We start from the raw sequence: 27,206 nt of genomic DNA, 5'->3' as shown, positions 1-27,206 counted from the left end.
ACAGTTGGTTTTGATCTGATCACTTGTCTGTTTTCTTTACTTCTTTGTGGGGATTGGGGGGGGCCTCATTTCCTGGGGTATGATGGGACTCCTAGGGGGCTTGCTGTTCTGTCTTATGTGGATACAAGAGGAAAGGGTGTGTGTGTGTGTGTGTGTGTGTGTAGTGTGAGCTCTATGGGTTTGGTTTATTAGGGGCAGAGGCACCCCTCTTCATGTGGCTCTGCAGGAACTCAGGGAGCAACCCCCCATCTCACCCTCCCATCCCTGAGGTGTTTTCATTTTCTGCAGAAAGCCAACAAGTAAACGAGACAAGAGGCCATACCTTGTACACAGCACTTGAAAGTCTTCTGGAGTTCAGGCCCTCATGTCTGTCTATACACACGATGTTTTAAGTTTAGGATACTTCCTGGTGCCCCACTGCCGCTGAGCCTGGAGCTCTGCAGATCCGCTCTACCAGAACATTCCCGGGAGACCCACTTCGCCAGGAGGGGTTGACCTGAAACCAACTCCTCTCTCAAAGAAGAGAGACATCGGAGTTTGCTGTCACTAAGATGTCCCATGATCCTTGTGTGCACAATATCTGATGCCTTACTGAGGAAGAGTGCTCCCTCAGGGCTCAGGGACCCTACTGTACAATGTCTCACTCTTGGGGCCAGTTCACCAAGAGCTTACCTGCCTTCACCATTTCCTCCCCACAGTGGATGTGTCCTGCTTGGTGAGGTCCCCTAGCGTCCCTTCAGCCTTCTGCATGTGCCTCCTGTCCAGGTGGGAAATCTAGACAAGCAAAACCTCATTTGTGTATGTGACTTCAGCCGAACGCCAGGCTGGTGTGCCCACTGTCCTCGGTAGCCAAACTGACTGTCTTTGCTTTTTTATTATGGGTTGTTGTGGGAGCTTGCTGACCTCATCTGGCTTAGGGCCAGACCTACTCCCTCAGGTAAGAACCCTGGGCTGAAAAGAGGGGTCCCTTGGATAGGAGCTTGAAGGGAAGGGCTTGTCCTAGGCAGGTACCTCATGTCCTGAGCAGACCAACCAAGCCCCGCACACTGCAGGGCGCCTGAGCTCTTGCCATGCTCTCTGGATGCTGGTCCACACTGTCTTCTAGCAGCAAGTCAGGCAGGCCCTGATGGGAGAGGGCCTGACCTGGTTGGCCTGGGGGAAGGGGGTCTGCTGCCCCATGAGGTCATGAGAAAGGTCTTGGTTCCTTCTGCCCCACATTCTCATGGAAGGCATTTGCTCCAGAGTGGTCATTTCCACTGCAGAGCTTGAGGCTGTGTAAGGCATACAGGCTTTGCAGAGCTGGGGTCTTCGGGACTTTGCCTGCTGCAAAAGAACCTTCTATTGTCTTAGCAAACAGTTAAGACGTGACCCCCCCGCCCCCATCACCCCCATGTCAGGGCCAGGCAGAAAGCAGATCCCTTCTCTGTTCTTGGTCCTGGGAGTGGCCTGCGTGACTGACTTCTGTGCCCCTCAGCTCTCAGAACCATGGAATATTACAGTGATAAGTGAAATAAATGTTCCGATCTGTGCTCTGGACTTCAGAGCCTGGCCCTACCCTGAGATGCCACTGCCCTCTGTCTTGTGGGCCACAGCACCTGTGTCGCCTGTCACCCCTCCCCCGGCACACTGTCCTGGGGCTGGGTTTGGGGATGCTGTCCTTTGCAGCTGTCTCCTGGACCCTCTTCCCATTCCTGGCCAACATCTGTGATTTCTCCTCCATTCCTGGAGCCCGCTGCTGTGGGAGGCCGGGCCCAGGCCTGAAGAAGCTGTTCGCTGTTCTTTATGCACCTACAACCTTGGGTACCAATGATGGCGTGCTGAAAAGCCACAATACACAATAAATCTTACAGTTCATTGGAGAGTGGAATTTCTCCCTTTTTTCTTTTCTTCTTTCTTTCTTTTTCTTTCTTTCTTTCTTTCTTTTTTTTTTTTTTTTTTTTTTTTCCTGTGTAGCTCTCCCTTCCTGTCTGTCCACTCCCATCCTGTGCAACAACCGAGGACACATGGAGGAAAGACAGAGGCTCCTGGGGACCTTTAGACAGCCTTTCAACCTCTATTTCAGTTCCTGTGGTACTGGAGCGTCAGAGGGAACCCTTGCTTCCACAAGTGGCCCCAATAAAGGAGGGCTGTTAAAGGACGTGCCCAGACATTAATGACCTTTCTTCCCTCTTGGGAAATAATCACTCATCATTACCTGAGGAAACTCAAGTAAGGTCTTCAGAAGTCAGCTCTGAGACACAGGCTGTGTGCGAGAGGTTTAATGTTAGCCCCTGACCCCGGAGGAGGGGATAGCAAGCTGTTTGTTTGCTGGTGAAGGAAGCCCAACCACAGGTGGATACCAGGGAGGCCTTTCAGGTGAGCCAGCACCAGGTCCTGGTCCTCTACCCAAAAGTGGAATAGAGAGAGGGGTCCTATCAAGACATGGATGCCCATCCCTGTGTGCTAGGCCTATAACACAAGGCTCTTGGAAGCTGGGGGTGGGGCTCACAAACCCCCACAAAAGAGATCCAAGGTGGTTTTACCATTGCCCCCAACACACACACACACACACACACACACACTCACACTCATATTACCCGGTACATAGTCTGTTTACTTCATATAGAACTGTCTTTAAGGCCCAAGGTTGTTGTTGTTGTTTGTTTGTTTGTTTTTGTTTATTTATTTATTTATTTATTTATTATATATACAGTGCTCTGCCTACATGTATACCAGCAGGCCAGAAGAGGGTAGCAGATCACATTACAGATGGTTGTGAGCCACCATGTGGTTGCTGGAAATTGAACTCAGGACCACTGGAAGAGCAGTCAGCGCTCCTAACCTCTGAGCCATCCTTCCAGGCCAAGGAAGGCCCAAGGTTTTAAAAACCTTCAGTCAATACAGAGGTGGAGGCCCAGGGGTGGCTGCCATTTGGCCTCAGTTCAGGGTTACCTAAGCTTGCCAGCAGGACGAGGGGCACTTGTCTGCCCACCTTCTATACAAGCTTCCTGGTGGCAGACTCCAAGCGTTACAGAGGTTGCTTCCCCCACCACTCTTGGGGTTCCACCTGCACAGCCCCCTACTCCCAGCTTGCTCCTGGGGCACATTTTCTCCAGGGTCACCTCCACAAAGCATATGTGGAAGTGGTTGGTGGCAGGCCACTGGGGCCTGGTGTCCACACACATCAGCTACCCTTACCAGCACCCTGAGCTTCTGAGGTTCCTTGGAACCAGGTGCCTCTTAAGCCTCTGTGTCACTCACACAGAGAGCCACAAGTTCCTAGGCAGAGCCAGAATCTAGCCCAGACAAGAACAGTGCTGGCTGTGTGCGTCCCAGGTGCCCAGCTCAGACTGAGTGCTGGCGACACCCAACAGGTGAGGGTCTGATAGCGTGAAGGAAAGTGAAGAGTTTCAGCCTCAAACTATGGGGAGAAGGAAAAAAAAATACCACCTTAAATGTTTAATTAAATGTCTGGAAACCCAAGCATCGTGTCAAATGCATTAATCGCCCCGTTTAGCTGTCATGAAAATTTCATGATACTTCACTATAGTTGAAGAGAATTTATAGTGAAATATTCTAGCCCGCTAAGCATTCTCAGTGTGACATTTGGCGAGGAGACTGTGGCTAGCTCTAACTGATGGAGTTTCTTGTGTTTTTAAAATCTAGGGAGATGGTCCAGTGGTAAAGGATCTACCATGCAAGCTTAAGAACCCAAGTTCAAATCCCTAGCACCCACATAAAAGCCAGATGTGGCAGGCAGCTCCTATCTGCAGCTCTGACACTCTAGTGCTGGGGCTGCCAGAACCTAGCTATCCTGGGCCTTGCTGGCCCACCAGTCTGGCCTGATTAGTAAACTCCATGGTCCATGACTAAAAAATACAGTGGAGAAGTATAGAGGAAGACACTTGGCACTCCGTGTATGCACATGCACGCGCGCGCACACACACACACACACCACAGACACTGTGAAGTCCAGCCATGCATGCCTGTAATCCCAGCACTCTGGAGGCTGGGATAGGAGATTTGGTGCCAATCTGAGGCCAGCCTGGAAAAGAGTGAGGGCCTCTGCTTAAACAAAACAAAAGAAAACAAAAACTAAAGTTGGTAAAACACAATGTTGCAACTATAAAATTCAAAAGAGAAGGTGTGAATTGAGCCCAGGGCAGTTGTCTAAATGTAGGAAAAGCAATTCTGAAACAGGTGGCTCAGAGGGAAGGACACCACAGTTGACCAGTGGCGGTCTTCCCTGGCCTCTGGCCCACTTCCTGCTGATGGCCAGCTCCAAGTCAAGATAGGCTACCTTCCCCAAACCCCAGCTGGAAAGGTGGAAGGTTTCTCTGAGGGCCTGGGCAGGTGCCTAGCCTTCTAACTCAACCTTGGACTGATATCACACACCACTTAGACACACCAGGTGTCTAAACTGTTTGGTGAATGACTAGGATGACAAATGAGATGGCTTTGTCACACAGAGGGGCAGCTGGGGACAGCGGCAAAAAGACAAGCATCCTGCAACACATGCTCAGCTCTCTGAAGGGACCTCCATTGCAGTTGGACCCGGGTTAAGGACTGTGGACTGAGACCGTAAAGAACAAGGCCTTCATCAAGGTCCAAGGCCAACAAGTGGAGATGCCCAAGTGTGCCCGACTCTAGTGGACAGGGAGACACTGAGGTCCACTGATTGCTCTGCCTTACAGGACCCATACCTCTAGGGAAAGAGGAAGCTTGTCACCCAAACACACCTGCCATAATGCTCATTTTTCTTTTCTCTAGGTGGGGACTTGAGACACCTGGGATCCCCTTGCTGTCACCAGCCACCTCCCGTCTCTGACCGACGCTAGCTCCCAGCCTCCCCAGGGTCTTACATCACAGTCCTGCTTATGGGGAGGGAAAGGAGATAGGTTTTGCCAACACGGTGTGTGATAAAAATATATCTCTTTTCAAAGAGACATCACAAAACCTGGAGCCTCAAGATCAGTAACATGTAATTATCCCCTGCTTTGGGCGGAGAGTTCTAGTAGTTTCCAGAAAAACATAAAGTGCTCTCTCCAGGATAAAGAGAGACCAGCTTGGCATGCCATCTTGTACCTCTGGGCCCTTCCTATCCTGGAAGAGGAAGCACGCACCTTCCTTCCCTCCCCATTGGCCTTGAACACAGCAGAGGCTCTGAGGCTGCAGACACAGCTTCTTTAGACCCCACACAGCATCTGCTAGAGAAAGAGGCTGGGTGACACAGGGGACAGACAACCTCAACACTTAGACACAAAGGCAATGTCCTTGCTCTCTTTGAGGAAGGGCCTTGAATTGGCAAGGATACCTAGGTCTCTGCCAGTATCTACTGGGATAGATATGGCTGTGATCTGAAGTAGCACAGCCCCAATTTTATCTGGGTGCACAGTGATCCAGAATGTAGGCCACCTTTCCCAGCATTCCATGGAGGTCGGAACCGTAAGACTAAGTTCTGTATGATAGGTTATTAGTAGAAAGCATGTGTAGCCCACAAGATGCGCTCTTCAAAGGGGGGGGGGTGGGCTGTCTACTGTGTTCGCTTAGTTTTGCTGCTGCATTAAAACATTTGGGTGTAAAAAAAAACCCCACAATAAACAAACCAAAACAGTTATTTCAGCTCATACTTCACAGCCCATCACAGAGAGAAGTGATACAAGAACCTGAAGCAGATACCGTGAAGGAACGCAGCTTACTGGCTCCTGGTTGACCAGTTGTCTCATATACAGGCCAGGACACCAGCCTAGGAATGATGCTGCCCACAGTGGTCCGGGTCCTTCCCTATCAATCATTAACATGTTACTGTCTCACAGACATGTCCACAGCCAGTTGGGCCTGGGCAACCCTCCCAGCTGAGACTCCCTCAGGTTGTTCTGTATTTAGCTGACAGCGGGAGCTGTCTGAGACACCCACCCTTCCTGTGCGAAGGAATGCGCGTGTGACGGGTGAAACTCCAGCAACTGTTCTGAGAGTTAAGGCAAACCCCTGCCCCCAAGAGGCTACTAAGGGCAGAGAAACAGGATAAAAAGAACCCGAGTGACTGCACCAAATCTGGGGTGCCTGCCAACGGTTGCAAGCAACGACAACAGGTACATCTGCACAGTCTAATCTACTGCTGCAGAGGCAAAAGGTCGTCCCGGTGTTGGAAATCAGCTTGACATCTTTATAAATCTTTCTTTCTGACATCTATCTTAAACAAAGATAAAGGTTACAAGGTACTGCAAACCTTTAGAGGTAAGAATTCCAGTACACAGTATGACATAGTCTTGACACTCAGGAAATGATGCTATGATGGTCAGGAAACAGAATGCAAGCTTGGCTACACAGTGGGACCCTGTCTCAAACATTAAAAAGAAAAAGAAAAAAAGAGTCGTGAATGCTGAGCTGTCCATGGCAGAGTCACAGCATTAAGGTTCTGACATGGTGGAATGCTGGGAAGGTCAGGGCATTCATGAACCTAACTTCCTTTCCTGTTTCCAGAAAACACCAAACATGTTTTCTGCTTACACAAATTTTGTGAGTGCATGTGGGGTGTGGGATAGAAATGCCTTTTCTTGCTTGTTATCTCTGTCTTTCTAGTTAAGGAAACTGAGGTTTAGGTGCCCATAGCCACAAAGGAGTGGGTCCCACTCCAGCCTGCTTTTGTTTTGTTTTGTTTTCAGGAAGGGTTTCTCTGTGTAGCCTTGGCTGTCCTGGACTCTGTAGACTAGGCTAGCCTTGAACTCACAGCGATCCACCTGCCTCTGCCTCCCGAGTGCTGGGATTAAAGGTGTGTGCCACCACTGCCTGGCTCCAGCCTGCTTTGGAAGGAGGCTGGGACCACTCCCAGACCATCCCATGTGTGTCCTGGCCTTCCCCACCCCGCCCCGCTGTGGGTTCTGATGCTGGTTCCCAGAAACATCTCAGGGAAGCACAGTGCGGCATGGTACGGCTTCATGATGGGGACCTCAGAGACAGGACGGGACCCTCCTCACACTGTGCGTGAATGAGTCCTGGACAAACACAGAGGTAACTCCGCCGGGCTGGGCCTTGGAGCATAGGGGTGGAGGGGAGTTCAGCATGCAGAGGCCGTCATCAAACAAGGGCAGAGCTGAGGGAATGCAACTGGATGAGACCAAAGTCCATCAGGGAACTGACTTCTAAGGCTGACCAGAAAAACCACCAAAAAAGCCAGCGGTTCTCAACCTGTGGGTCACAACTCCTGTGGGGATCAAGTAGTCACCTCAGACCACTAGAAAACATACTTACATTACAATTCATAACAATAGCAAAATTACAGTTATGAAGTAGCAACGAAAATAATTTTATGGTTGAGGGTCACCACGACATGACGAACTGTATTAAAGGGATCACAGCATTAGGAAGGTTGAGAACCACTGACCTAGGCTCTGACTCCTTTCAGAAAAAGGAGGGGAAATAAAAGATGCTGAAAAAAGAGGTGAGGAGAGCAAGGGTGACCAGAAGCCTATCTAAGCGTGGAGCTACCACAGCCTGGGACCAAGACCACCCTCTCGGCAAAAGGCGATTGATGAGCGAGCGCCCCCTTGTGGCCAGTCTCCAAATGGCACCTATAGGGAGCCCTGCTGAGAGCTCATTTAAAAGGTGACCTTATTTATTTTGGATAGCAATGGGCAGTACAATTTGCTTTTTTCCTTGGCTGGTTCTGCAGACTCTGCCCCGCCCCTCAAAGAAATGATAAAAACCACTGTCCGGTGGCCTCTTCTCAAGCTCTGTGAGGTGAAGTTGTCTGGGGGCCCGACATTTGCTGCTTGTTTGCAGACTTCTTGCAGGCACTTCATCTCCTTCACCGTTTCCTCCTCCTGTCCTGACCTGTGTACCAAAGCTACCGAACAGGGGTCCCAAGGTCCTGCCCTCTGCTCCTCACCCACACCCTGTAGCTGGGACCCAGACTCGGGCACATTTTAGGCCAAGTTGTGGGCACAAGGCCATCTCTGTGTGCTTCTGTAATTTGGAACAGAGTGATGTCTGAACTGTCAGAGGATCACTCACCTTTGAGTGTTTATGAAAACTGAGGGCCTCTCTTTTTCTTTCTTTCTTTTTTTATTATTTTTATTTTTTATTTATGTGCATCGATGTGAGTGTGTCAGATCGCTCGGAACTGAAGTTACAAGCTCTGAGGTGGATGCTGGGAATTGAACCCAAGTCCTTTGGAAGAGCAGACAGTGCCTTTAACCACCGAGCCATCTCTCCAGCCTGAGGGGCTCTTTTTCTAGAAGGAATCTGGGTAGACAGCGCTAGCCCTGCCCTGTGGACAAGTAGAGGAGGCACAGGAGGTGCCTTTTCATTAGGTCACCATCTCCATCCTCACAGAACTCTCAGAGGGCGCTCCTTAAGGTCTCGCTCTCCAAGCTGGGGTCCAGGTGGGCATTCCCACGCCAGAGGCCAAGGCTCCCCTCTCCTACGTCACACCATGCAACTAACTCCAGATTGCTCGCCTATCCTACCCCGATTTCGACATCGTTTCTTTGGAGAACCACCCCAAAGTTTCATTTTCTCTTTCTCCAGAAAGCTGCCGGGGAGGGTGGGGATGGAGCCAGTTTGGTATTTGTTTCCGGGGTGGAAGCAGCTGGTGTCTGCAGGTCCACGAAGCCATCCCTTTCCTGGGGACTCAGAGTCTCAGGCTTGGCTACAGTGCTGGAGCCTGCCTCCCCCAGCCCCAAAGGTGTCCTGAGGCTTCTGTGAGCATGGCTGAAGCTCCTGCTGACCTGAGCACAGGAGGTAAGCTGTAGTCCCTGGTGAGGTGTCTATGGCTCTTAGCCTTTCCCTAGGAGCAGTTCTCAGGGACATCAGGGAAGGCTCAGGAACAGGGCACCACAGGGAAGCCAGCTTAGGTCAGGGGTCCCTCACCCCACAACTCTCACATCATGCGTTAACCCTTGACCTGGAGGAGGTCACCGAGACCTGTGACAGGCCTCAGACTCAGCACTGCCATTGTGAGAGAGGACTTGGCTTGGATAAAGGAGGTGTGGCCTTGGTTCTGTAGTCATGATCCAGTCCCAACCTTGTGGAATCTTTGCTGTAATCCCTGGGCTCTGTCTGGGGGCCACAAGGCTGCAGGGCATGAGGCTGTGGACAGGACCTAGTTTACTGCTTTTCTTTCTTTCTTTTTTTCTTTCTTTTTAAAAATCACTTCTTACTTCAGTCCTCACAACATACTAGACATTATTGCTCGAAAGCTATCAGGGAGGGGCCAAGCCAGGTGGCAGATTCAGGGCCAGGCCAGGTGGCAGATTCGGGGCCAGGCAGAGAAGACCAGGAACTAAAGCTCACCTGGATCCTGGGGATTTTCTAACCCTAAACCTTTCTAGCCCGTCACCTCCAGCCCTCTGTTTCCTAAACTGCCAAGTTCAGACCCTGCATCCAGTCAGTCCTTCAAGCTCGCCCTTTGGAGATGCCTCTGCGTGCCCTGTGTACCCTTAGGGCCAGTGGTCAGTGGTAGGAGAGAGTGCAGGAGAGCTACAGGACACATTCCCCAGCAAAGTTTTTCGCAAGACAAGGCAAAGCCAAACCAGGAATAGATGCTCAGTCTTATAACCTCAGCACTGGGGTGGAGGTGGTGCTGAAGCAGGAGGATTGCTGTCAGTTCCAGGCTAGCTTGAGCCATATGGTGAGACTTTGTCTGGGGAGGGGCGGGGCTAAGGTAAAAGAAGGTGCATGGAAAAGCAGGCAGGTGTGTTGAAAGGAGCTTGAGGCGGAGCTTGGGTGGCCCTCAGGGTCAGGCACAGAGGAGGCTGGGTGGTGGCCATCTGCGAGACTAGCAGAGCATGAGGCTGGGGAAGTGGGCTGGGCTTTCAGGGCTCCTTCTCCATCAGGCATGGGAGAGGGAGGCGTGTGTGTCTCATGTCTGTTGGGTCCTGACCTGGGAATACCCATGCCATCGATGTGAGTGCTGACCTGGAGAGCAAGGGACTGACTCCCTGGGCATGCTGGAAGAGGCATTGGGGCATCATAGAGGCATTTTGGAGGCCAGACTTGGTTTCATGCCTCTCCTTCTTGCTCCACCGTCTGAGAGCAAGGGTCCCTACCTGTTTGGGGTTCCACACCGGCACACAGGACAGCCCTGCACATTTCTCTACCATTTGGCCATTCAAACATCAGGTTGGACCCAGGGTCCAACCTGACTGGCACCCTTGCCCCTGAGTGGTACCCTCGCTGCTGTCTGCTTGGCCCAGGTCATGGGTGCCTTCTCTGCTCTGGGCTCTCTGGGGAGATCTTTCTCACCTCTGGAGCATGGATGCCGGCAGCCCATGGGGACCAAGCTTGACTCAGCTCTTCTCTCTGTTCCTCCCTGAGATGATTTGGAGCAAAAGATCCTGCGGGTGTTGAGCGATGCTGGTGGCCCTGTGAGGGTTGCCCAGCTGGTGAAGAAGTGCCAAGCGCCCAAGAAAGCACTTAATCAAGTCCTTTACCGCCTGAAGAGAGAGGCCAAAGTGTCCTCGGAAGCCCCTGCCACATGGTGCTTAGGCGAGGATGCTCCTGCAGATGGGACCCCTGCCATCCCCGAGGACCCCACCGCGCAGCCCAGCCTCGGTACTCTGTCCATGTAGGGGAAGAGCAGAGGCCCCCAGCTTAAGCGCCATTTTGACAATGGGCAAGCCCAGATTTAGACTTGGCTTCAAATCTGAGCTCTGCCATCCTCCCTGTCTCTTGATTTCTTCTGGCCGATGGAGGTAATGTAGAGCCGAGGCCTGTGTATAGTAGATGTGCAACAGACTCTAGCAGTAGTGAAGACACCGTCCAGACAGCAGTTACAATGACAGTGAGGGCTGGTGGTGAGGGCTCCCTCGGAGCCGTCGGGCGACTTTGATAGCCACTGAGCAGAAAGGACTCACATTCCAAGAGCTGATGCTGTACCCAAGGCTACCTGCCTTCACCCAACCTCACAGATGGAGACAGGAAGGGAAGCAGTCTCAGGACCCCCAAACTGTGACCCAAGCAGATGGGTAGCCCTTGAACCCCAGCCCACTGTGTCCCTAAGAGGAATGGGATTGTGCCAAACACAGAGGCTCCACGGGGCTCTTAGAGGCCAGACCCACACTTAGAAGACAAGGGCTCTAAATGGCCAAGACGTGGACACTGCGGTGCCAGCCTGAGCCAGCCTCTAGGGCTAACGCCTCGTTCACATATCTGGTCTCCACATGACCACTGTACTCAGAATGATGACCCTGTGCTTCTGACAGGCCATGCTCCTGGGCTTCAGTAGGTGTCCCAGGCCACAGCCAGTGGGGGGTCGGCAGATGCAAGCCCAAGACCCTCCTCCTGTTAAAAGCCTGCTTCCCACCTTGCAGATGAAAGAATCTTCCAATTCCTAGAAGCCAACGGGCCCTGCAGGGCCCTGCACATCTCCAAGGCTCTGGGGATGAAGACGGCCAAAGATGTGAACCCACGGCTGTATGCCATGAGGAACAGCCACCGTCTGAGCTATGATGGCCAGACATGGAAAATCTATGGCTCAAGTCGGGAAAGTCACGAGCTAGGTATGAGAGGTCAAAGTCAGTTTGGGGAGGTCAAGGGTCAAGGGTGGGTGGTCAAGGGTCAGGTCAGGAAGGTCAACGATCAGGAGAGGGTCATCCAGGGTCAGGTTGAAAAGTCAAGGCTAAGGATTGGATGGTCTAGGGTCAGATTTTTTTGTTTTCTCTTGTTTTTAGATTTGTTTTATTTTATGTGTATGAGTGTTTTGCCTGCATGTATGTATATGCATCACATGCATGCAGTGCCTGCAGAGACTAAAGGAAGGAACAGGGTCTCCTGGCTAGAATTGGAGTTACAGATGGCAGTGAGCCACCATGTGGGTGCTGTGTGCTGGACCCTCTGGAAGAGCAGCCAATGCTCTAACCACTGAGCCACCTTTCTAGCCTCAGGATCCGATTTTACTGATCCTCTTTTGGGAGGGGTTCCAGGGTGGGGGCTGCTGGCAGGACTAAAGAGGAGGGGGGGCTGTCCAGCTTCTGGCCTTGGCTGGTGTGGGCCGGCCCGCCTACCTCACTCACAGTGCCCATAGCATTTCCGGCTACAAGAGGAAGACAAGTGATAGTGTAGATGGCAGCTGGATTTTAAACACAAACACACACACACAAATCTTTAATAAAGTCAGTGGGAACCAGCAAAACATACAAGGTTTCTTGTAGCCATTGCCAAGGAGAGAGGAGCCTGGGGCTCTGCAGAGGGCGCTAAGAGCTACACACGCAGAAGGTCTGGAGGAAGGGACACGCTGGCATCGCTCAGCCTGGACACAGGGTCAGGGGTCAGCCTGAAGGTGACAATGACTCTCTGTGAGCATTTTGTCCATCTTGGGCATTTTAGTCACTTGAAGAAGCCAGGCATGACGCTGCAGGGCACGTATCCCAGCACACAGGAGGGGGCAGAGGGAAGAGAACTGCAAATTCAAGACTAGCCTGAACCCTAAAACTCCCCACAAAACCTAAATTGATAAATGAGTGGGATTCTTTAAGGGAGTGCTGGGCTGGGCTTGCATAGAGGCCTGGAGGCCCCAGCAGATCCCTAGATGTAGTGGTACTGTGTTTGAGGTCCAGTGCTCTCAGGGACCCCCTAAGTGTTCTTTTTAAATGTGTGTGTGTGTGTGTGTGTGTGTGTGTGTGTGTGTGTGTGTGTGTGTGTGTGTGTGTGTGTAGCCCTGGATGTCCTGGAGCTCACCATGTAGACCAGGCCAGTCTTGAACTCACAGAGATCTGCCTGCCTCTGCCTAACAAATTCTGGGATTAAAGGCATGCACCACTACACCTGAAAAAATATCTTTTAAAGACAGAAGAAGAAATGAACATTTAAAATGTCCCAGCCTAAGTATGTTCATTTTTACAGAAATGTAGTTAGGGGAAAAATGTTGTTTTGGGTTTTGTTGGTTTGGTTTGGTTTGGTTTTCTTTCTTTCATTTTTTAAAGATTTATTATTTATTTATTATTATGTATATAGTGCTCTGGCTGCATGTACACCTGCAGGCCAGGAGAGGGCATCAAATCACACTACAGATGGTTGTGAGCCACCATGTGGGTGCTGGGAATTGAATCCAGGACCTTTGGAAGAGCAGTCAGTGCTCTTAACCTCTGAGCCATCTCTCCAACCCCAGGTGGCAGCTTTTAAACACAGGGACATATCTAAATCTTCAATAGTGCCAACAGAGCACAGCAAAACACATGAGGCATTTTCTAGCCATTGCTGAAGTGGGAGGAGCCTGAGGCTCAGCACTGAGGGATCTGAGAGCAGGGACAGGGCGAGGTGGGAGTGGCCACAATCTTTTGCCATGAGCCACTGTGGCTAGGATACACAGCTAAGGTACCTGCTGCAGGGACCTGAGGTCATGCTCCAGTTGAGGCTCCACTGTGTCCGTCAGATGGGAGGAAGGAAGGCTGGGCTCAGGCCCAGGCAGCTCCTGAATCTTACCTTGCGCCCTCTTTCTTGAGCCCCAGATGGAGTCTGGGCTCTTGTTACAGCAAGCTCCCAGGGAAGTTTGGGTTTGCCCATAGGAGAGAGAGAGAGCCCTATGCCCTTGAGACAACAAATCAATGGACTATTATCCTGTAGCTCATTCTGGAGTCCGACAAGAGTCCCCTGCGGTTATTTACCAGCAGAGTCCAATCAACATGATCTGCCAACAAGGACCCCACAGCCACATCTCCATCACCAAATCGGAAGCCATCCAGATCGGGCACAGGAACGTCATGCAAATACAGGGAGCATGTGGTGAATCCGGTAAGAGCAGCGTCCTGGCCGGGTCACCTGCTGTACCTGGGTCGGGAAAGAAATGGAAAGGGGACTTGGTCCTTCGAGGGGAAGGCAACTTCCTTATCCTCGGGGCCTTAGGCACGGCCTTTCTCAGAATGAGGAGCAGGGATCCCACTAGTCCATCTGCATGAGAGAATTCAGCTCCTTCTCTCTCAACTGGGCATGGTGGGAGCTGCACTTCTCTGCTCTGGACACATGGCTCACTCTCAAATTATGCCTTGAAAAATTGGGGTCATCTTGCACTCAGTGGCTTTCTATCTGTCTATGAATCTATCTACATGTGTGTGTGTGTGTGTGTGTGTGTGTGTGTGTTGCATGCATATGTGTATGTTTGTGCATCTATGTATATGTGTTTGTGTGTGTACATGTGTGTATGTTTATGTATGTGTGTGTGTGTGTGTATGGGCATATGTTTGTGTTGCATGTGTGTGTATGTTTGTGTATGTGTGTGCATGTTTGTGTGTATGGTGTGTGTGTCTACGTGTGTGTATGTTTGTGTATTTGTGTGTGTGTGTGTGTGTGTGTGTGTGTGTGTGTGTGTGTTTACTGAAGCCCATTCAGAACCAGAAGATGATGTCAGGTGTCCTGTCCTGTCAAGGTGTCCCACTGAACCTGTAGCAAGATTTGCAGGCAGGAAGCCCCAGCTATCCTCCTGTCTCGGTGCCACCCAGTACTAGGGTGCAGGTGTGTTCAGCTACACCGGCTCTTTATGTGGATGCTGGGATCCATACCCAGGTCCTCCTGCCTGCACAGCTATGCTCTTACCCATTCCTAGCCATGCCCCAGCCTCAGCACCTGGTTTAGATGAAAGTCGGTGCTGTCCAGTGAGTGTTTCCTCTGTAATAAGCATATGAGGGTGTGGGGACCTCACACTCTGGCCCAGTCACTCATGCACAAAACTGTCAGTCCCAAACCCAGATTCTCCCCCATGCCCTTGGGAGAAATCTGTTCTACTGCAGGCCTGTTTCCCCGACTGGGACTATTTTAATTATGGATGTTAAATGGCTCACCTTTTTTTTTTTTTTTTCCAGACTTAAATGTGTTTGAAAGTTTTTGCATTTCTTTAATGTGAAAATTATAAAAATGAGCCTAAAACTGAGCACACAGGAAATAAACCCAGGGCAGACCTGAGTTTTCTTGTCAAGAGGCACGGAGGACTTTTTCCCACTCAGGGGGCTTTCTTTTGATGGGGTCAAAGGTTGAGGACAGCCAGGAGACAGGTGCCCCAACAGTACCCGGAGCCCAGCTGGGAATGCTGCGGACCGCATGACTCCAGCTGCCTCTGGTGCCCTGACCTTTAGGACAGAGCCATCTAGAGTCTCTAGCAAATCCTTAATGCTCTGCTCCTCCCAGGTCCCAGGATGCCCTATCATCCCTCTCTCCCTGTGCCAGAGGACCCCTCTGCTCAGGGCATCCCACCTGGTGCCTGTGGAGCTCAGCACATCCACTTGGAGAAGTCTATGCTCCGACGCGTGCAGCTGGGCCATGGCAATGAGATGACCCTCCCGAGGGATCCAGTGGAGCACTCTGCTTATAGCTTTAGTGGCAGCCCTCCAGGTACCGTGACCTCCACCACCTCACATTATCTAGAAAAGACCTGAAGCCAGCCAGTGTCTCTGTGAGAAGAGAAGCATGATGGGAATTTTTTTCTGCCCTGATCCCTGGGAAGGGTCTCTGAATAGCATGTTGAGGTTTTAGATCTGGCTCTCGGGGTCCCCAGTCTCCAAGCATCCACATGCAGCAAACTCCAGTCATCACCCACAAAGTGGAGGCTGAGAGGGAGGAAGCCAGGTCATAGGGACAGGCAGAGGCCTGCATGATGGCCTAAGGAAGCGGAGAGGGAGACCAGCACAGTGAACTGTACTAACAGTGCTCAGTGACTTAAGGAACCTGGCCAGAGGCCTGGCAGGAACTGGTCTCAGGGGGAACTAACAGAGCCTGGGAGAAGTGCCCCCAGAGAGAAAATGGTGAGTAGGAGAATAGCAAACAGGGCTCTGAGGTGGCCTTCTGTGACAGTTTCTGGGAGTGAAGGGAGCTTTTGAGCATGGACACTCCTTGACTTTTTGAGTGCAGAATTGAAGAGGAGCCCAGGGGATTCTGGGAGTCAGTCGGGGTGTAGGGGGTTCTGGGGTGAAGCTGGGGCTGGGAGAGGAAAGGTGTGAACCATATTTGGTTAGCAGGTCCTTGATCTGCCGTCTGTCCGGGAACTGGCCACAGAGAAGAGGGAGGGAGGGCTCCAGAGGCTGGGAGGAAGATGCTGAGGCCAGAGTGGTTTTGCTGAGCTTCAGGGTAAGAGGTGGTTCCCAGGCTTGTGGCGACATGTGCCAGGACACCGAGGTGGGGTGGCAAGACAAAGGCTTACCAGGTCACTGGTGAGAGTCAGCTGTGGGGATGGGACAGCCAGCCTAGAGGTAGATGCCAGGTCCCCGTGCAACTGTTCACTTCTCCCGGCTTCTCTCTTTGATTTACTCAAAGTCTCAGCCACCACGGCTGACCCAGGAACTTCATTCAATGTGCAAACACCTGAGCCAGGCTGTCATCCTGAGGGGGACATAGCCCAGAGAGTCCACATCAAATCCTGCTTGCTGGAGGATGCCACCATTGGCAACAGCAACAAGATGACCATCCACCCTGGGTCAAAGGATGGAGTCGCGGAGTCTGGAGACGGGGAAGAACCGAAAGAAGACACAGGTGTCTGTGTGTACCCCTCCTCCCTCATCCACCCTGCCTCTGACCATCCGGCAGTGACTGCTGCAAGGACACAAGGGTCTGGAAGGCAGGGAGTGGACCAAAAGTTAGCGTGTAGCTCCAGGCTGCAGGAAGATGTAGAAATTTACACCAAGGCAATCGGGAGCTGCAGAAGGGCTTTGAGCAGGACAGAAGCAGAAACTTCTTGGATTTTGAGTAAGAGGACCATACACAAATAGTCCCACACATGGTTATGTTAGGATCAGCATGGAGGGGCCAGGATGCCCAGGTCCCTAGTGGACCCCACACCCCGATGGTGGAGTGCTGTATGGCTCACTCAGGGAAAACAGGCCGTGGGCCATGGGTCACTGTCACCGAGCCCAGGGAAGGGACACTTCAGGATGGATAAGTCATGGGTGCTCCCAGATGGGGGAAGTGTGAGTCCTGCAGTCAAGGTGTATCTGTGAGAAAATTGAAACAGGGGGGCCCAACAGGGACCTGCCAACAAATCCTGGGGAGGGGCTGCAAGTGTAAAAAAATGGCAATTGCCAATGCCCTGAGGTGGGAGCAGTACAGGGACAGTATTCTGGAAAATGAGAGGGGCTGTCACCCATGAGCCCAAAGCTTTGGTGGGTGCCCGGCCTTTCAGAGCTTGAAGGCACATGTGAAATGCCTCCATTCCATTTAAAATGAGCTGGGAGACCTAGAGGGTGTGAACGGTGGCCTCTTGATGTAGAATTTAAGTTTTCCTGGGCCAGTGAGATGGATCAGTGAGTAAAGGCATTTGCTGCCAAGTCTGAGTTTGATGCCCAGAACCCGCAGGGTTGAAGGAGAGACCCAACTTCCACCCAATGCCATCTGACCTCAGCACACATGTGCGTGCACGTGCGCACGCTCGCGCGCGCACACACACACACACACAGTTTGAGAACAAGGTCGTGGAGCACGTGGGCAAGTAGAAACCGACTGCAGTGGGTGTGGGCACACACTTTGGAGGAGTCTGCAGCACACCTGTAACCCCTAGAGAACTAAACAGCACAGAGACCTGTGACCTCCCTTCCTCCTTCACTGTCCTTTTCTCTCCCCACCCGCCCTCCAGGTGCAAGTTCTAAACCCACACCCCTCGGAAGCACTTTCCACACCCCCAGCGACTCCATGATGCTCACCTCTGAGCTGAGAGCTATGACTCTGGAAGACAGCAGCCCCCAGCCCACAGAACCTGTGCTTAGAGAGGACGGAGTCCCAGACACAGAGCTGTCAGACTTAGGAGTGAGGTGAGAGGCCGAGAGGGCACAGGCAGGTGGCTTGTGGGACTTCCTGTGGCTGCACTCAGGGCTCCGAGTAGATTTTTTTTTTTTTTTTTTTGAGATTTGGATGTGATATAATACTCCCTGGAAAGGCCAAGGTATTGACAGCTTGGCCCTAGGCTAGGACTGATCATTGTGAAGTCATTCCAAGGGCTCCGAGATCATCCACATGCCAGTCTCCAGATGGATTTGCTTTCTGAGGACATTACCGGAAGGGGTAGAGACTTTGGCAGGGCGGAGGAAAAGAGTCACTGAAGACATCAGGGTTTCATGTGGTCCAGACTGGCTTTGATTCATCATGTAGCCAAGGATGACCTTGAGTTTCTGGTCTTCTGGCCTCCACATCTTCAGTGCTAGGATTATAGGCATGTTCCACCAAATCCAGCTTATGAGATGCTAAGGACAGAGTTCCACGCACACTTCACAGGGCTTTACCAACACAGCCCCAGTCCTGGCCTGGGCCGTCTCCCCTGCGGTCTCTATCTATCCCTTCTTCCTGCCTGCCCTGAAGCGAGCATCCCTCCTCTGCCACACCCTTGTGTTTTGCTACAGGACAGAAAACAATGGAGGCATGGGACCATAAGCTGACACCTGCCACTACGAGCCAAAACCAGCCTTTCCTGCCTCAAGATCAATCCATCAATCATATGAGCCAGCCCTATCATTCCTGGGTGTTAACCAGAAGGGAAAAGTCAACAGAGCACAGATACCTGCCCATCCATGTAGACTGTGTGCTGTCCCCAGCAGCGAAGACATGGAACCACCCTTGCTGTCCAACAGTAAAAGAAGGGTAAAGGATGTATGGCGTATGCACACCGCCACACAAAAGAATGAGGTCGTGTCACTTGCTGGGAAAGGGCTGCAGAGCCCACCATGCTAAGTGAATAAAAGACATCTCAAAAAGACGAGAGTCATGTTTTCTCTCATTTGTGGCATAGATTCATAAAAAATCACATACATAGAAGTGAAAATTGAAAGTAGAAGTGAAACCAGTCAGGGGAACAAAAGAGACCAACAGGAGGACGGAGGAAACACTGGGGTGGGGGTATCACGGTTGACTTGCCATACATCTGTACAAAGGGGTACCTCTGAAACTCAGTACCACATTCGGTGCCTTAGAAGAAGCCATAACCAGCACCCCCACAGCTAGTGTCTCATCGGACTAAAGAGCATCAAGTCACTCCGAAAACTGACTTTAAAAATCAAACCAGGAGCCAGTGAGATGGTCAGTGGTAAAGGGGTTGCCTCCTAGATTCAGGTCCCAGGACGCAGGACGCCCTCCCGCACCAGGTTAATACCCTATACGAAGCTCTCCTTACACTATGTAGCTGTGAGGCATCGTTTTTAAATGAGAGTGCATCGCTAGACCCTGAACCTGTCAGCGTGACCTTAGCCCTTCAGGATTCACACACTGTGAGCAACTTTTTGCCATCATAACACACTCAAGCCAGGAGTGGGCAGGGGGCCCCACGCTCTTCTCTCTTAAGGTGCACCAAGTCCACCCTACTTCTCTAGCATCTGTCCCTTCTGTCCTTGCTCCTCCCGGCGGGAATGATTAGCTGGCTCATGTGTCAATCAACTGGCGTTGGCCAATCAGCAAGCAAGGGTTACGCTGTGGCCTTGGTGAGGTGATGTCATCAGATGCATGGGGCAAGGTCACTGTAACATTTCCAGCACCTTGGGGTTCTGAGTGCTTGGGGAAGGCCAGTGGAGCTTTGAGGATGGAGACACGTGCAGCCTCCCAGCGGTGCGAGCATTCTTCCCCTTTGCTCTGCCTCCCCTTGTGAGGTGTAGGATGCCACGCCCAGAAGCTATTCCCTGGGCCAATCTATGATGGTGGAGGGGTGCGGCTCAGCACAGGGTTTCAGAGGGAATCTTGACGTCCTCCCCAGCCCAGCCAGGAGTGTTGCATGCAACACTCAGATGGGATGCCCTGTCGTTGCAGGAAGTGCTGTGATGTGGTGTCTGTTCCTGGTTCCAGCCACTCCTGAACCAGAGACTAATCCTGCACTTGCCGCTTAGAAAATCTTAGTGTTGAAGTTGGACATCCAGTGCAGTGCATCCTCTCTCTCTCTCACGCACCCACGACCTCTACTGCTCACCAGAAGTGTCTGAGCTCACACAGGCTCTATGCCTTTGAAGCCTCTGGAGCACCTCCACTCATTCTGTCTACTATTCTGCCTCCATCCCCTGCATACTCTCTCCCAGCCTCCACCCACCCTGCATGCTCTCTCCCAGCCTCCACCCACCCTGCATGCTCTCTCCCAGCCTCCACCCTGCATGCTCTCTCCCAGTCTCCACCCTGCATGCTCTCTCCCAGCCTCCACCCACCCTGCATGCTCTCTCCCAGCCTCCACCCTGCATGCTCTCTCCCAGCCTCCACCCTGCATGCTCTCTCCCAGTCTCCACCCACCCTGCATGCTCTCTCCCAGCCTCCACCCTGTATGCTCTCTCCCAGCTTCCACCCACCCTGCTTGCTCTCTCCCAGTCTCCACCCTGCATGCTCTCTTCCAGTCTCCACCCTGCATGCTCTCTCCCAGCCTCCACCCTGCATGCTCTCTCCCAGCCTCCACCCACACTGCTTGCTCTCTCCCAGCCTCCACCCACACTGCATGCTCTCTCCCAGCCTCCATCCCCTGCATGCTCTCTCCCAGCCTCCACCCTGCATGCTCTCACCCAGCCTCCACCCTGCATGCTTTCTCCCAGGCTCCATCCTTTCTACACATGCTCCCCATCCTTGCTGTCAACTCTCCTCCAGCGAGGCTCACCACTCAGCTCTCCAGATAACCAGACTGACTTGCTTATTGGTGACAGAAAGCTGTGATGTGTGTGTGTGTGTGTGTGTGTGTGTGTGTGTGTGTGTGTGTGTGTGTACACAACAAGGGACAAGATGTTGCTTCTAAGTGTAAGTAGAGTGTTGCAGGCGTAGCTCCTGCTTCAGGGATATGTGCACCCAGGGATTTGGCTGACCCAGAACCTCTACTCCCCTCCTTCTTTTTTCTGCTTCTGTCTGTACTGGTAAAGATGGTTCCTGGCCACCCAGTCCCTGTGCCCCAATATGGCTGCCAGAGTGGGGAGACCTCCTTCCCAATAATGAAAGGCACATATGACAGCTTTGAGTAATGTGCTATCTCTAACCAGTCATGGGCCAGAGCAATAGGATGCTTTCCTGTTTGGCTACTAGTGTTCAAAGGCTATGCCTGGAGCCAGAGAGCCACTACAGTCACAGACGCTAAGGCTGTGGAAGGTGGAGGGCAGAGACGGGCCAAGGGTGGATGGGCAGATCTCTGAAGCATTCAGGAAAGAGTTGCCGGTCAGGCAAGAGCCTCAGGAGCCACGCGCGTCGGAGAACGATGGCTCATAGTGTGGTTTCCTCACTCTCAATCCTCTGGGGCCTCTGGGGTCTTTGCAAACGCTGGGCCCTGGGACTACAGAGAGGGATGCTCGGCTACAAGGAGTTGGACATCAGTGGTCCACCTCAGCAGGGATGGTGGCAGTGGGTAACGGGAGTGTGGGATCCGGGTCAGCAGCTCCTGGGCACCAGAGCCACACTGGGAGCTGAAGACCTCTGAGGTCAGATGAGGGAGGAAGCCTGGGATCTGAACCATACTTTATGGGGACCTGATCTGACCAAGAGCATTGAGCCCAGAGTATGGCAACAGAGATGAGGGGGCACTTTGGGACGAAAGGAAGCCAAGAGCAAAGGAAATGGAGGAGTCAAGGCCAGAGATTGTTTGCACAAGTCTTAGCCACAAGCCAGACGGTTCTAATGTGTTCTGTGGAAGCTGGGCAATGGGGCTCCGGTGGAGGAGGGTCTCCGGCACTGTGTTTTCAGATGCTGGTTTCAGCGCCCTGAGATCTGGTTACTGAATGTTGAACCATCTCCTGTACCCACGTGATGTAAGGAATGTTCCCCAATTATCCCTAAATAAAGATGTTGAAGCCTGGGCCTCAGGCAGAAGTGAGAGGCAGAAGGAAGCTGAGCCACCAAGGGCTAGCAGAGAGAGAAGCACAAGGCTGGACAGCGGGGATGAGGGAAAACAGCCCAGATAAGAAGCGTGTGCAAGTGTTTATGGATTTATAGGTGGAAAGTAGCCCAAACAGAAATGATTAGAGCAATTGGCATAGGCTGTGGGACTGAGAGCTAAAGGGTTAGTATCTGCCCTGACCCTAGTGAAATGAGGCTTATAAAAATCTATCCAGTGTCTGTACCTTTTATTGTGATATGATAACTGGGTAAATAATATCACCACGATAATTACAGGTTTTAAAAATAAACAGTTAGCTATAGTCATATTTTCGACAACAAGGCTCGCTGTGGACGGGGATCTTGTGCCACCACACAGTGGTGTGCTGCAGTCTCCAGAGCAGGCTGCTTTGGGACGTCCTATTGTCAGTGCGAGCTAAGTGCTGGGTGGCAGGCTCTTCCAATCATCCTCCTCCGCCCAGCTGAAAGCCGGAGGCAGCTCTCAGAGCTGGCCTGAGTGAGGTCCATAGTGAAGGGTGTCTATCAGGAGCGGAGTGCAGCTCCGGAGCTTGCCCGAGCAGAGTCCTTGCTGCCCGACGCCGTTTCCTCCTCTGCAGTTAATTTGTCATAAATGCGCTGACAAAGCGCTGCATGGCTAATGGAGGCTGGAGGTGAAGGGCGAAGCCATCTCTCAGGAGAGGAAATTAACGAGGCGCCATTAAAAACAAGAAGTGATTGAGTCAGCCCGTCCTCCGCCCTCATCTCTCCAGCCCACCTGCTCCCTCCCTCATGGTGAGGAGTGAACTTGGCCTTTGGATGGGGGATGAGCCATCCACTCACCCTGAAATGGCTTCTCTTTCCAGTTGTTCAAGGGGCCCTTCAACCTGTGCTTTCAGCAGATGCCCGCTAACACGAAACAGAGTAGGAAAGGGCAGCAGGGGCCTCATTCAGGATCGTGTTGGCGTTGTGTAACTCGAGTTTCACTTACTCGCCGGTCATGGGGGCGCATGCCTTTAATCCCAGCACTCAGGAGCAGAGGCAGGAGGATCACTGTGAGTTCGAGGCCAGCCTGGTCTACAAAGAGAGTCCACCACAGCCAGAGCTGTTACACAGAGAAATCTTGTCTCGAATAAAATAAAATAAAATAATAAAAAGTTTTATTTACTCAGGTGTCAACAAAAGGGGACTGGCTCCAGAGATCGTAGGATTCTGGACTTCAGAAATGGCTGTATCCAGGAGCTCAAGCTCTATGCTCAGCCTTTGTCCTTACCAGCTCGCTTCCTGTGTGACTGGCAGCCACCTACAACTGAGCCCTACCTGTTACCAGACTTCAAGTGGAAAACAAAAACGAAACAGGAGGGAAAAAAAATGCCCCCACAGAGGATTCTGATTGGTTTGTTGGTAACTGGTCACATGCTGATCCTCGAACCAATAGCAGTCCAGAACAGTGAATGGTTGCTGTGGAGCCAAATTCACTCCCTGGAGGTAAGAAGAGGTGAGGTTTCCTTGAGAAGTGTGCTCCACACCCCCGGGAAAGAGGGAAGCAATTTTAGGCTAACAGAAAACAGCGCCCATTCCAGCCACAGCTGCAGATGTTTATAGAAACTCTCAAAGTACAGCAAAACTTTTTTAAAAAGATTTATTTATTTATTATTTATACAGTGTTCTGCCTGCATGTACACCTGCCCACCAGAAGAGGGCACTAGACCTCATTGTAGATGGTTGTGAGCCACCATGTGGTTGCTGGGAATTGAACTCAGGACCTTTGGAAGAGCAGACAGTGTTCTTAACCTCTGAGCCATCTCACCAGCAAAACTTTCTTAAAGGAAGGAAAAAATATCTTCACTTGAAAGCCGTGGGGGAGAGGGGGCTCTCTGAGGAGTGGCAAAGCTTCAGGCTCAGTCGAAGCCTCCCTGTAGATCCAGGGCTGCAGCGCCCTTACAAAGAAAAGACAAGAGGTGCCCAAGACACAGTAGCTCAGAGAACAGCTTCCTGTGACCGTTGCCCTTCCTCGGTCTCTCACACTTCTTGTTTCACACCAGAACTTCCTCTTCGGTACCCTCTGCAGAGTGCTGGGGGTTGTGATGACACCCAGGCATTTGAGTGAGGGTTTGGTTTCTACATGGGTGTGTGTGCATGCTAGGCAGACAGTCTGGCATGCAACTGCAGTTTTACACTGAGCACAGCGTAAGCACAGTGGAGAGCTTGGGGTGAGTGGCCTGAACATTGCAGAAAATCCTACTCTAAAAGAGAGTTGTTGTTTTTTTTTTTTAAATAATCTTAATTTTTCCCGAAGCTCCAAAAGATTATTTCTTTTTAATAAGCAATTCCAGAAAAGCTCAAAATATGAAGGTTAGAGGCAAAGTTGAGATATTACAAAGAGGAATGACAGAAAGCACACAGTGAATAAAGGAAGAAGACTTCTGAGCTATTGTGTTAGCACCTCTGGGGGAGGGTGACAACATTGAACAGGCAGTCAGAGTGGCACAGAATGCCTAGGGGACAAGGATTGGAGCCTGCGTGTCACAGTTCAGAAGAAGACATTAGGGCTGAAAGCTATGATTTACAAAAGGCTTGTGGGACAGTACCCTGCTGGATACTTTAACTGCCAACACTATACAACTTAGAATCACCTCAGAAAGAATCTCAGTGGGCATTACCTAGGTCAGGTTGACCTGGAAGCATGTCTGTGACAGATAATCTTAAGTTAAGAGAAAAACCCAGCTCACTGTGGGCAGCACCATTTCCTATACATGGCACGTTGAACTGTGTAAGAGTCAAGAAATCTAGCGGCACAAGCAAATACGCCTGCATTCGTTTCTCTCTGCTCTTGATGGTGGATGTGATGTCACTGGTTACTTCCGGCTCCTGCCTTGACGTCCCCATAATGATGGGCTATAATCCCCTCCTAAATCGCTTTCAGGGTATTTTGTCACACAAACAGAAGTGAAAATAGGACAACTGGTAAATAAGGTTTTACCTGTAAGATAGATAACAATAGGTGAGAGTGGGGATGGGGTAGGAGTGTGTGTGTGTGTGTGTGTGTGTGTGTGTGTGTGTGTGTGTGTGTGTGTGTAAGTTTCTAGGGGTCCAGGTTTCTAGGGCCTCTTAAACACAAAGTGTAGGAAGAGGGAAACTGTCCAGCCCACTGAATTATATTTCAAAAGTTATTTTATTTCCCCAAATGGGGAGCTATGAATTTCTAGAGGAAATACTCTACCGTCTGATTGGTTCAAAGATCAGCATGTGACCCATGCTTGACCAATCAGAACCCTCAGTGGGACATTTTCCAACAGTGTTCTCCTTAGAGAAGTCTTAACCTGATGGCCTTGAGTTGGATGAAACCCCCAGCCCAGAGACAAGGACGAGTTGGGGGCTGGAGAGATGAATTGGTGATCAAGAGCACTTGTCGTTCCTGTAAAGAACTGGGCTGGTACCCAGCACCCACATATCTTCCAAAAGTCATCCATAGCACCAATCCCAGGGGATGCCATGACTTCTGACCTCTGCAGGCACCAGGCATGCACACGATGCAAAGACATGCATGTAGGCAAAACATCCCATACACATAAAATAAAATAAACCATCATTTGAGAAAGACTTTAGGGAAACTAAAAAGGTCATGCACAAGAAGTTGTGGGATTCAGATGGTATAGGCTGGCACCACAGACACAGGGTGTCACTGGCTTTCCTGCTCTGGCCCCCTGTGGAGGACTGGGAGCTGGGTTGGACCTGTGATTGAGATGCTTTACCAGGACAGGCCTGTGCTGCTGTCCTGGAAGCATCTGGAGCGGAAGGAAGGTGCCACCGTGTGGGAAGGCAGATGCTCTGTGGAGACTGAGAAAAGCAGTTGGCATGGTGACAGGGTGAATGTGGAAAGAAATGTGTGCGGGTTATCATCTATGTATCTGTCAACTTGGCCAGTAGGCAAGCCTGCAGGGCAAGTTCTTAACTGTTGATTGGTATGCGAGAGTCCAGCCTGGGCAGGTCGACCCTGGGGTGGATAAGAAAGCAGGCTGAGCAAGCCAAGGGGAACAAGACAGTAAGCAGCATTCTCCTATGGCCTCGGCTTCAGTTCCTGCCTTCGGTTCCTGCCTCAGCTCCCTGGATGACAGCTGACTGCTGACTACCTGCAAACCAATAACCCTTTCTCCTTAGCTCACTTTCAGCCGTGGCCTTTTATCATAGCAACAGAAAGCAAACTAGGGCAGAAGGCTTCTCCATTTTTCAAGCAGAAAAATGGGAGCCAATAATTCAATTTTTACTTCATTCTTGTACATGTGATTTTATTTTTTTTATAACAAGATAAAATATAATAAGGTAAAACAGAAACTATCACATCGAAGTTGGAGGAAGTAAACCAACAGAAGGAAAAAGAGGCCCCAAGAAAAAGCATAAAAAATCAGAGACCCACTCCCTCACACACTCAGGTGTCCCATAGGACCACCGACCCGGAAGCCATAATACATACACAGAGGACCTGGTGAAGACCTGTGTCAGCCCTGTGCAATGCTGCTTCTGTCTCTGTGACGTCACATGAGTTTTGCTCAGTTGATTCAGAGGGTCTTGTCTTCCCTCTCTGTCTCCTCCTCTTGTAAAAGGCTCCTTGAGCTATGAGGAGAGGGATTTGATGGAGATATTCCATTTAGAACTGTGTGTTTCCAGGTCTTCCCTTCCCCCACCTCTCTCTTCTCTCCTTCTCTCTCCTTTCTCTCTCCTCTCTCTCTCTCTCCTCTCTCTCTCTCCTCTCTCTCTCCAGCTCTCTCTCCCTCTCTCTCCCTCCCTCCCTCCCTCCACCCTTTCTCTATAATGTCTTGCTGTGGGTCTCTGTACTTGTTTCCATCTGCTACAGGAAGAAGCATCTCTGGTGATGGCTGAATAAGGCACTGGTCTATGACCATAGCAAAAAGTCATTATGAGTCATTTTACTATTTTTTTCTTTTTAGACCAGTAGTACTTGGTTTTACCCTAGGTCTTTGGGATATCTAGGCTCTAATTCTTGGCCGCCCGGGCAGAGTTGGTTATGGGTTCCATCTTGTGGAGTGAGACTTAAGTCAAATCGGGCATTGGTTGGTTATTCCCATGAGCTTTGTGCCACCATTGCCCTAGCAAAATTTTCTAGCAGGTCAGGTTGTAGATCAAAGGTTTTGTGGCTGTGTTGGTGTTTACATCTCTCTTCTGGTAGCCTGAATGGTACCTTCCTCCACCAAAGGCATTAGAACAGTGGGGTAAAGAGTCTATATAGGCACTAGCTTGACCTTCCCACGTTCAGTGAGTTGTGTGGGTGTTATGTCCAGCAATGGGGCCTTGCTGCCAGCTTGTGAAAAGCATCCTATTGTCCTAGAAGCAACAGACTGTGTTGTTTGGGAGTTTTTCATGGGACACCTTTGGCCAACAAGTCAATTGAATGTAACCCAGTCCTGGCACAGGAAGCTTCATTTAGTGACAAGAGGTGGCCAGTTGGGGCTCTCTTTCCCTCATTATTTGAAGACTTCATTAGA

General features: G+C 51.1%; 1 protein-coding gene across 2 annotated transcripts; it reads left to right on the top strand.

Moving 5' to 3' along the window:
- Positions 1 to 8,527: 8,527 nt before the first annotated feature.
- Positions 8,528 to 17,756, top strand: Zbp1 (Z-DNA binding protein 1). Of its 2 annotated transcripts, XM_051143898.1 has the most exons (7): positions 8,540 to 8,721; positions 10,297 to 10,533; positions 11,292 to 11,480; positions 13,543 to 13,710; positions 15,136 to 15,300; positions 16,219 to 16,434; positions 17,531 to 17,756. In XM_051143898.1, exons 1-7 carry the CDS (start codon positions 8,688 to 8,690, stop codon positions 17,707 to 17,709), a joined length of 1,188 nt encoding a protein of 395 aa, XP_050999855.1. In that variant the 5' UTR covers positions 8,540 to 8,687; the 3' UTR covers positions 17,710 to 17,756. The 2 variants fall into 2 exon arrangements, with proteins under 2 accessions (XP_050999856.1, XP_050999855.1); XM_051143899.1 differs by lacking the exons at positions 13,543 to 13,710; positions 15,136 to 15,300; positions 16,219 to 16,434; positions 17,531 to 17,756 and adding an exon at positions 12,621 to 12,784 and having other exon boundaries at positions 8,528 to 8,721; positions 11,292 to 11,478.
- The last annotated feature ends 9,450 nt before the right edge of the window (positions 17,757 to 27,206 follow it).

Source organism: Acomys russatus, chromosome 4 (genome assembly GCF_903995435.1).
Source record: "Acomys russatus chromosome 4, mAcoRus1.1, whole genome shotgun sequence".
Taxonomy (NCBI): Eukaryota; Metazoa; Chordata; class Mammalia; order Rodentia; family Muridae; genus Acomys; species Acomys russatus.
Note: the sequence above shows the minus strand (reverse complement) of the source record. Positions and strands in the feature narration are given on the sequence as shown.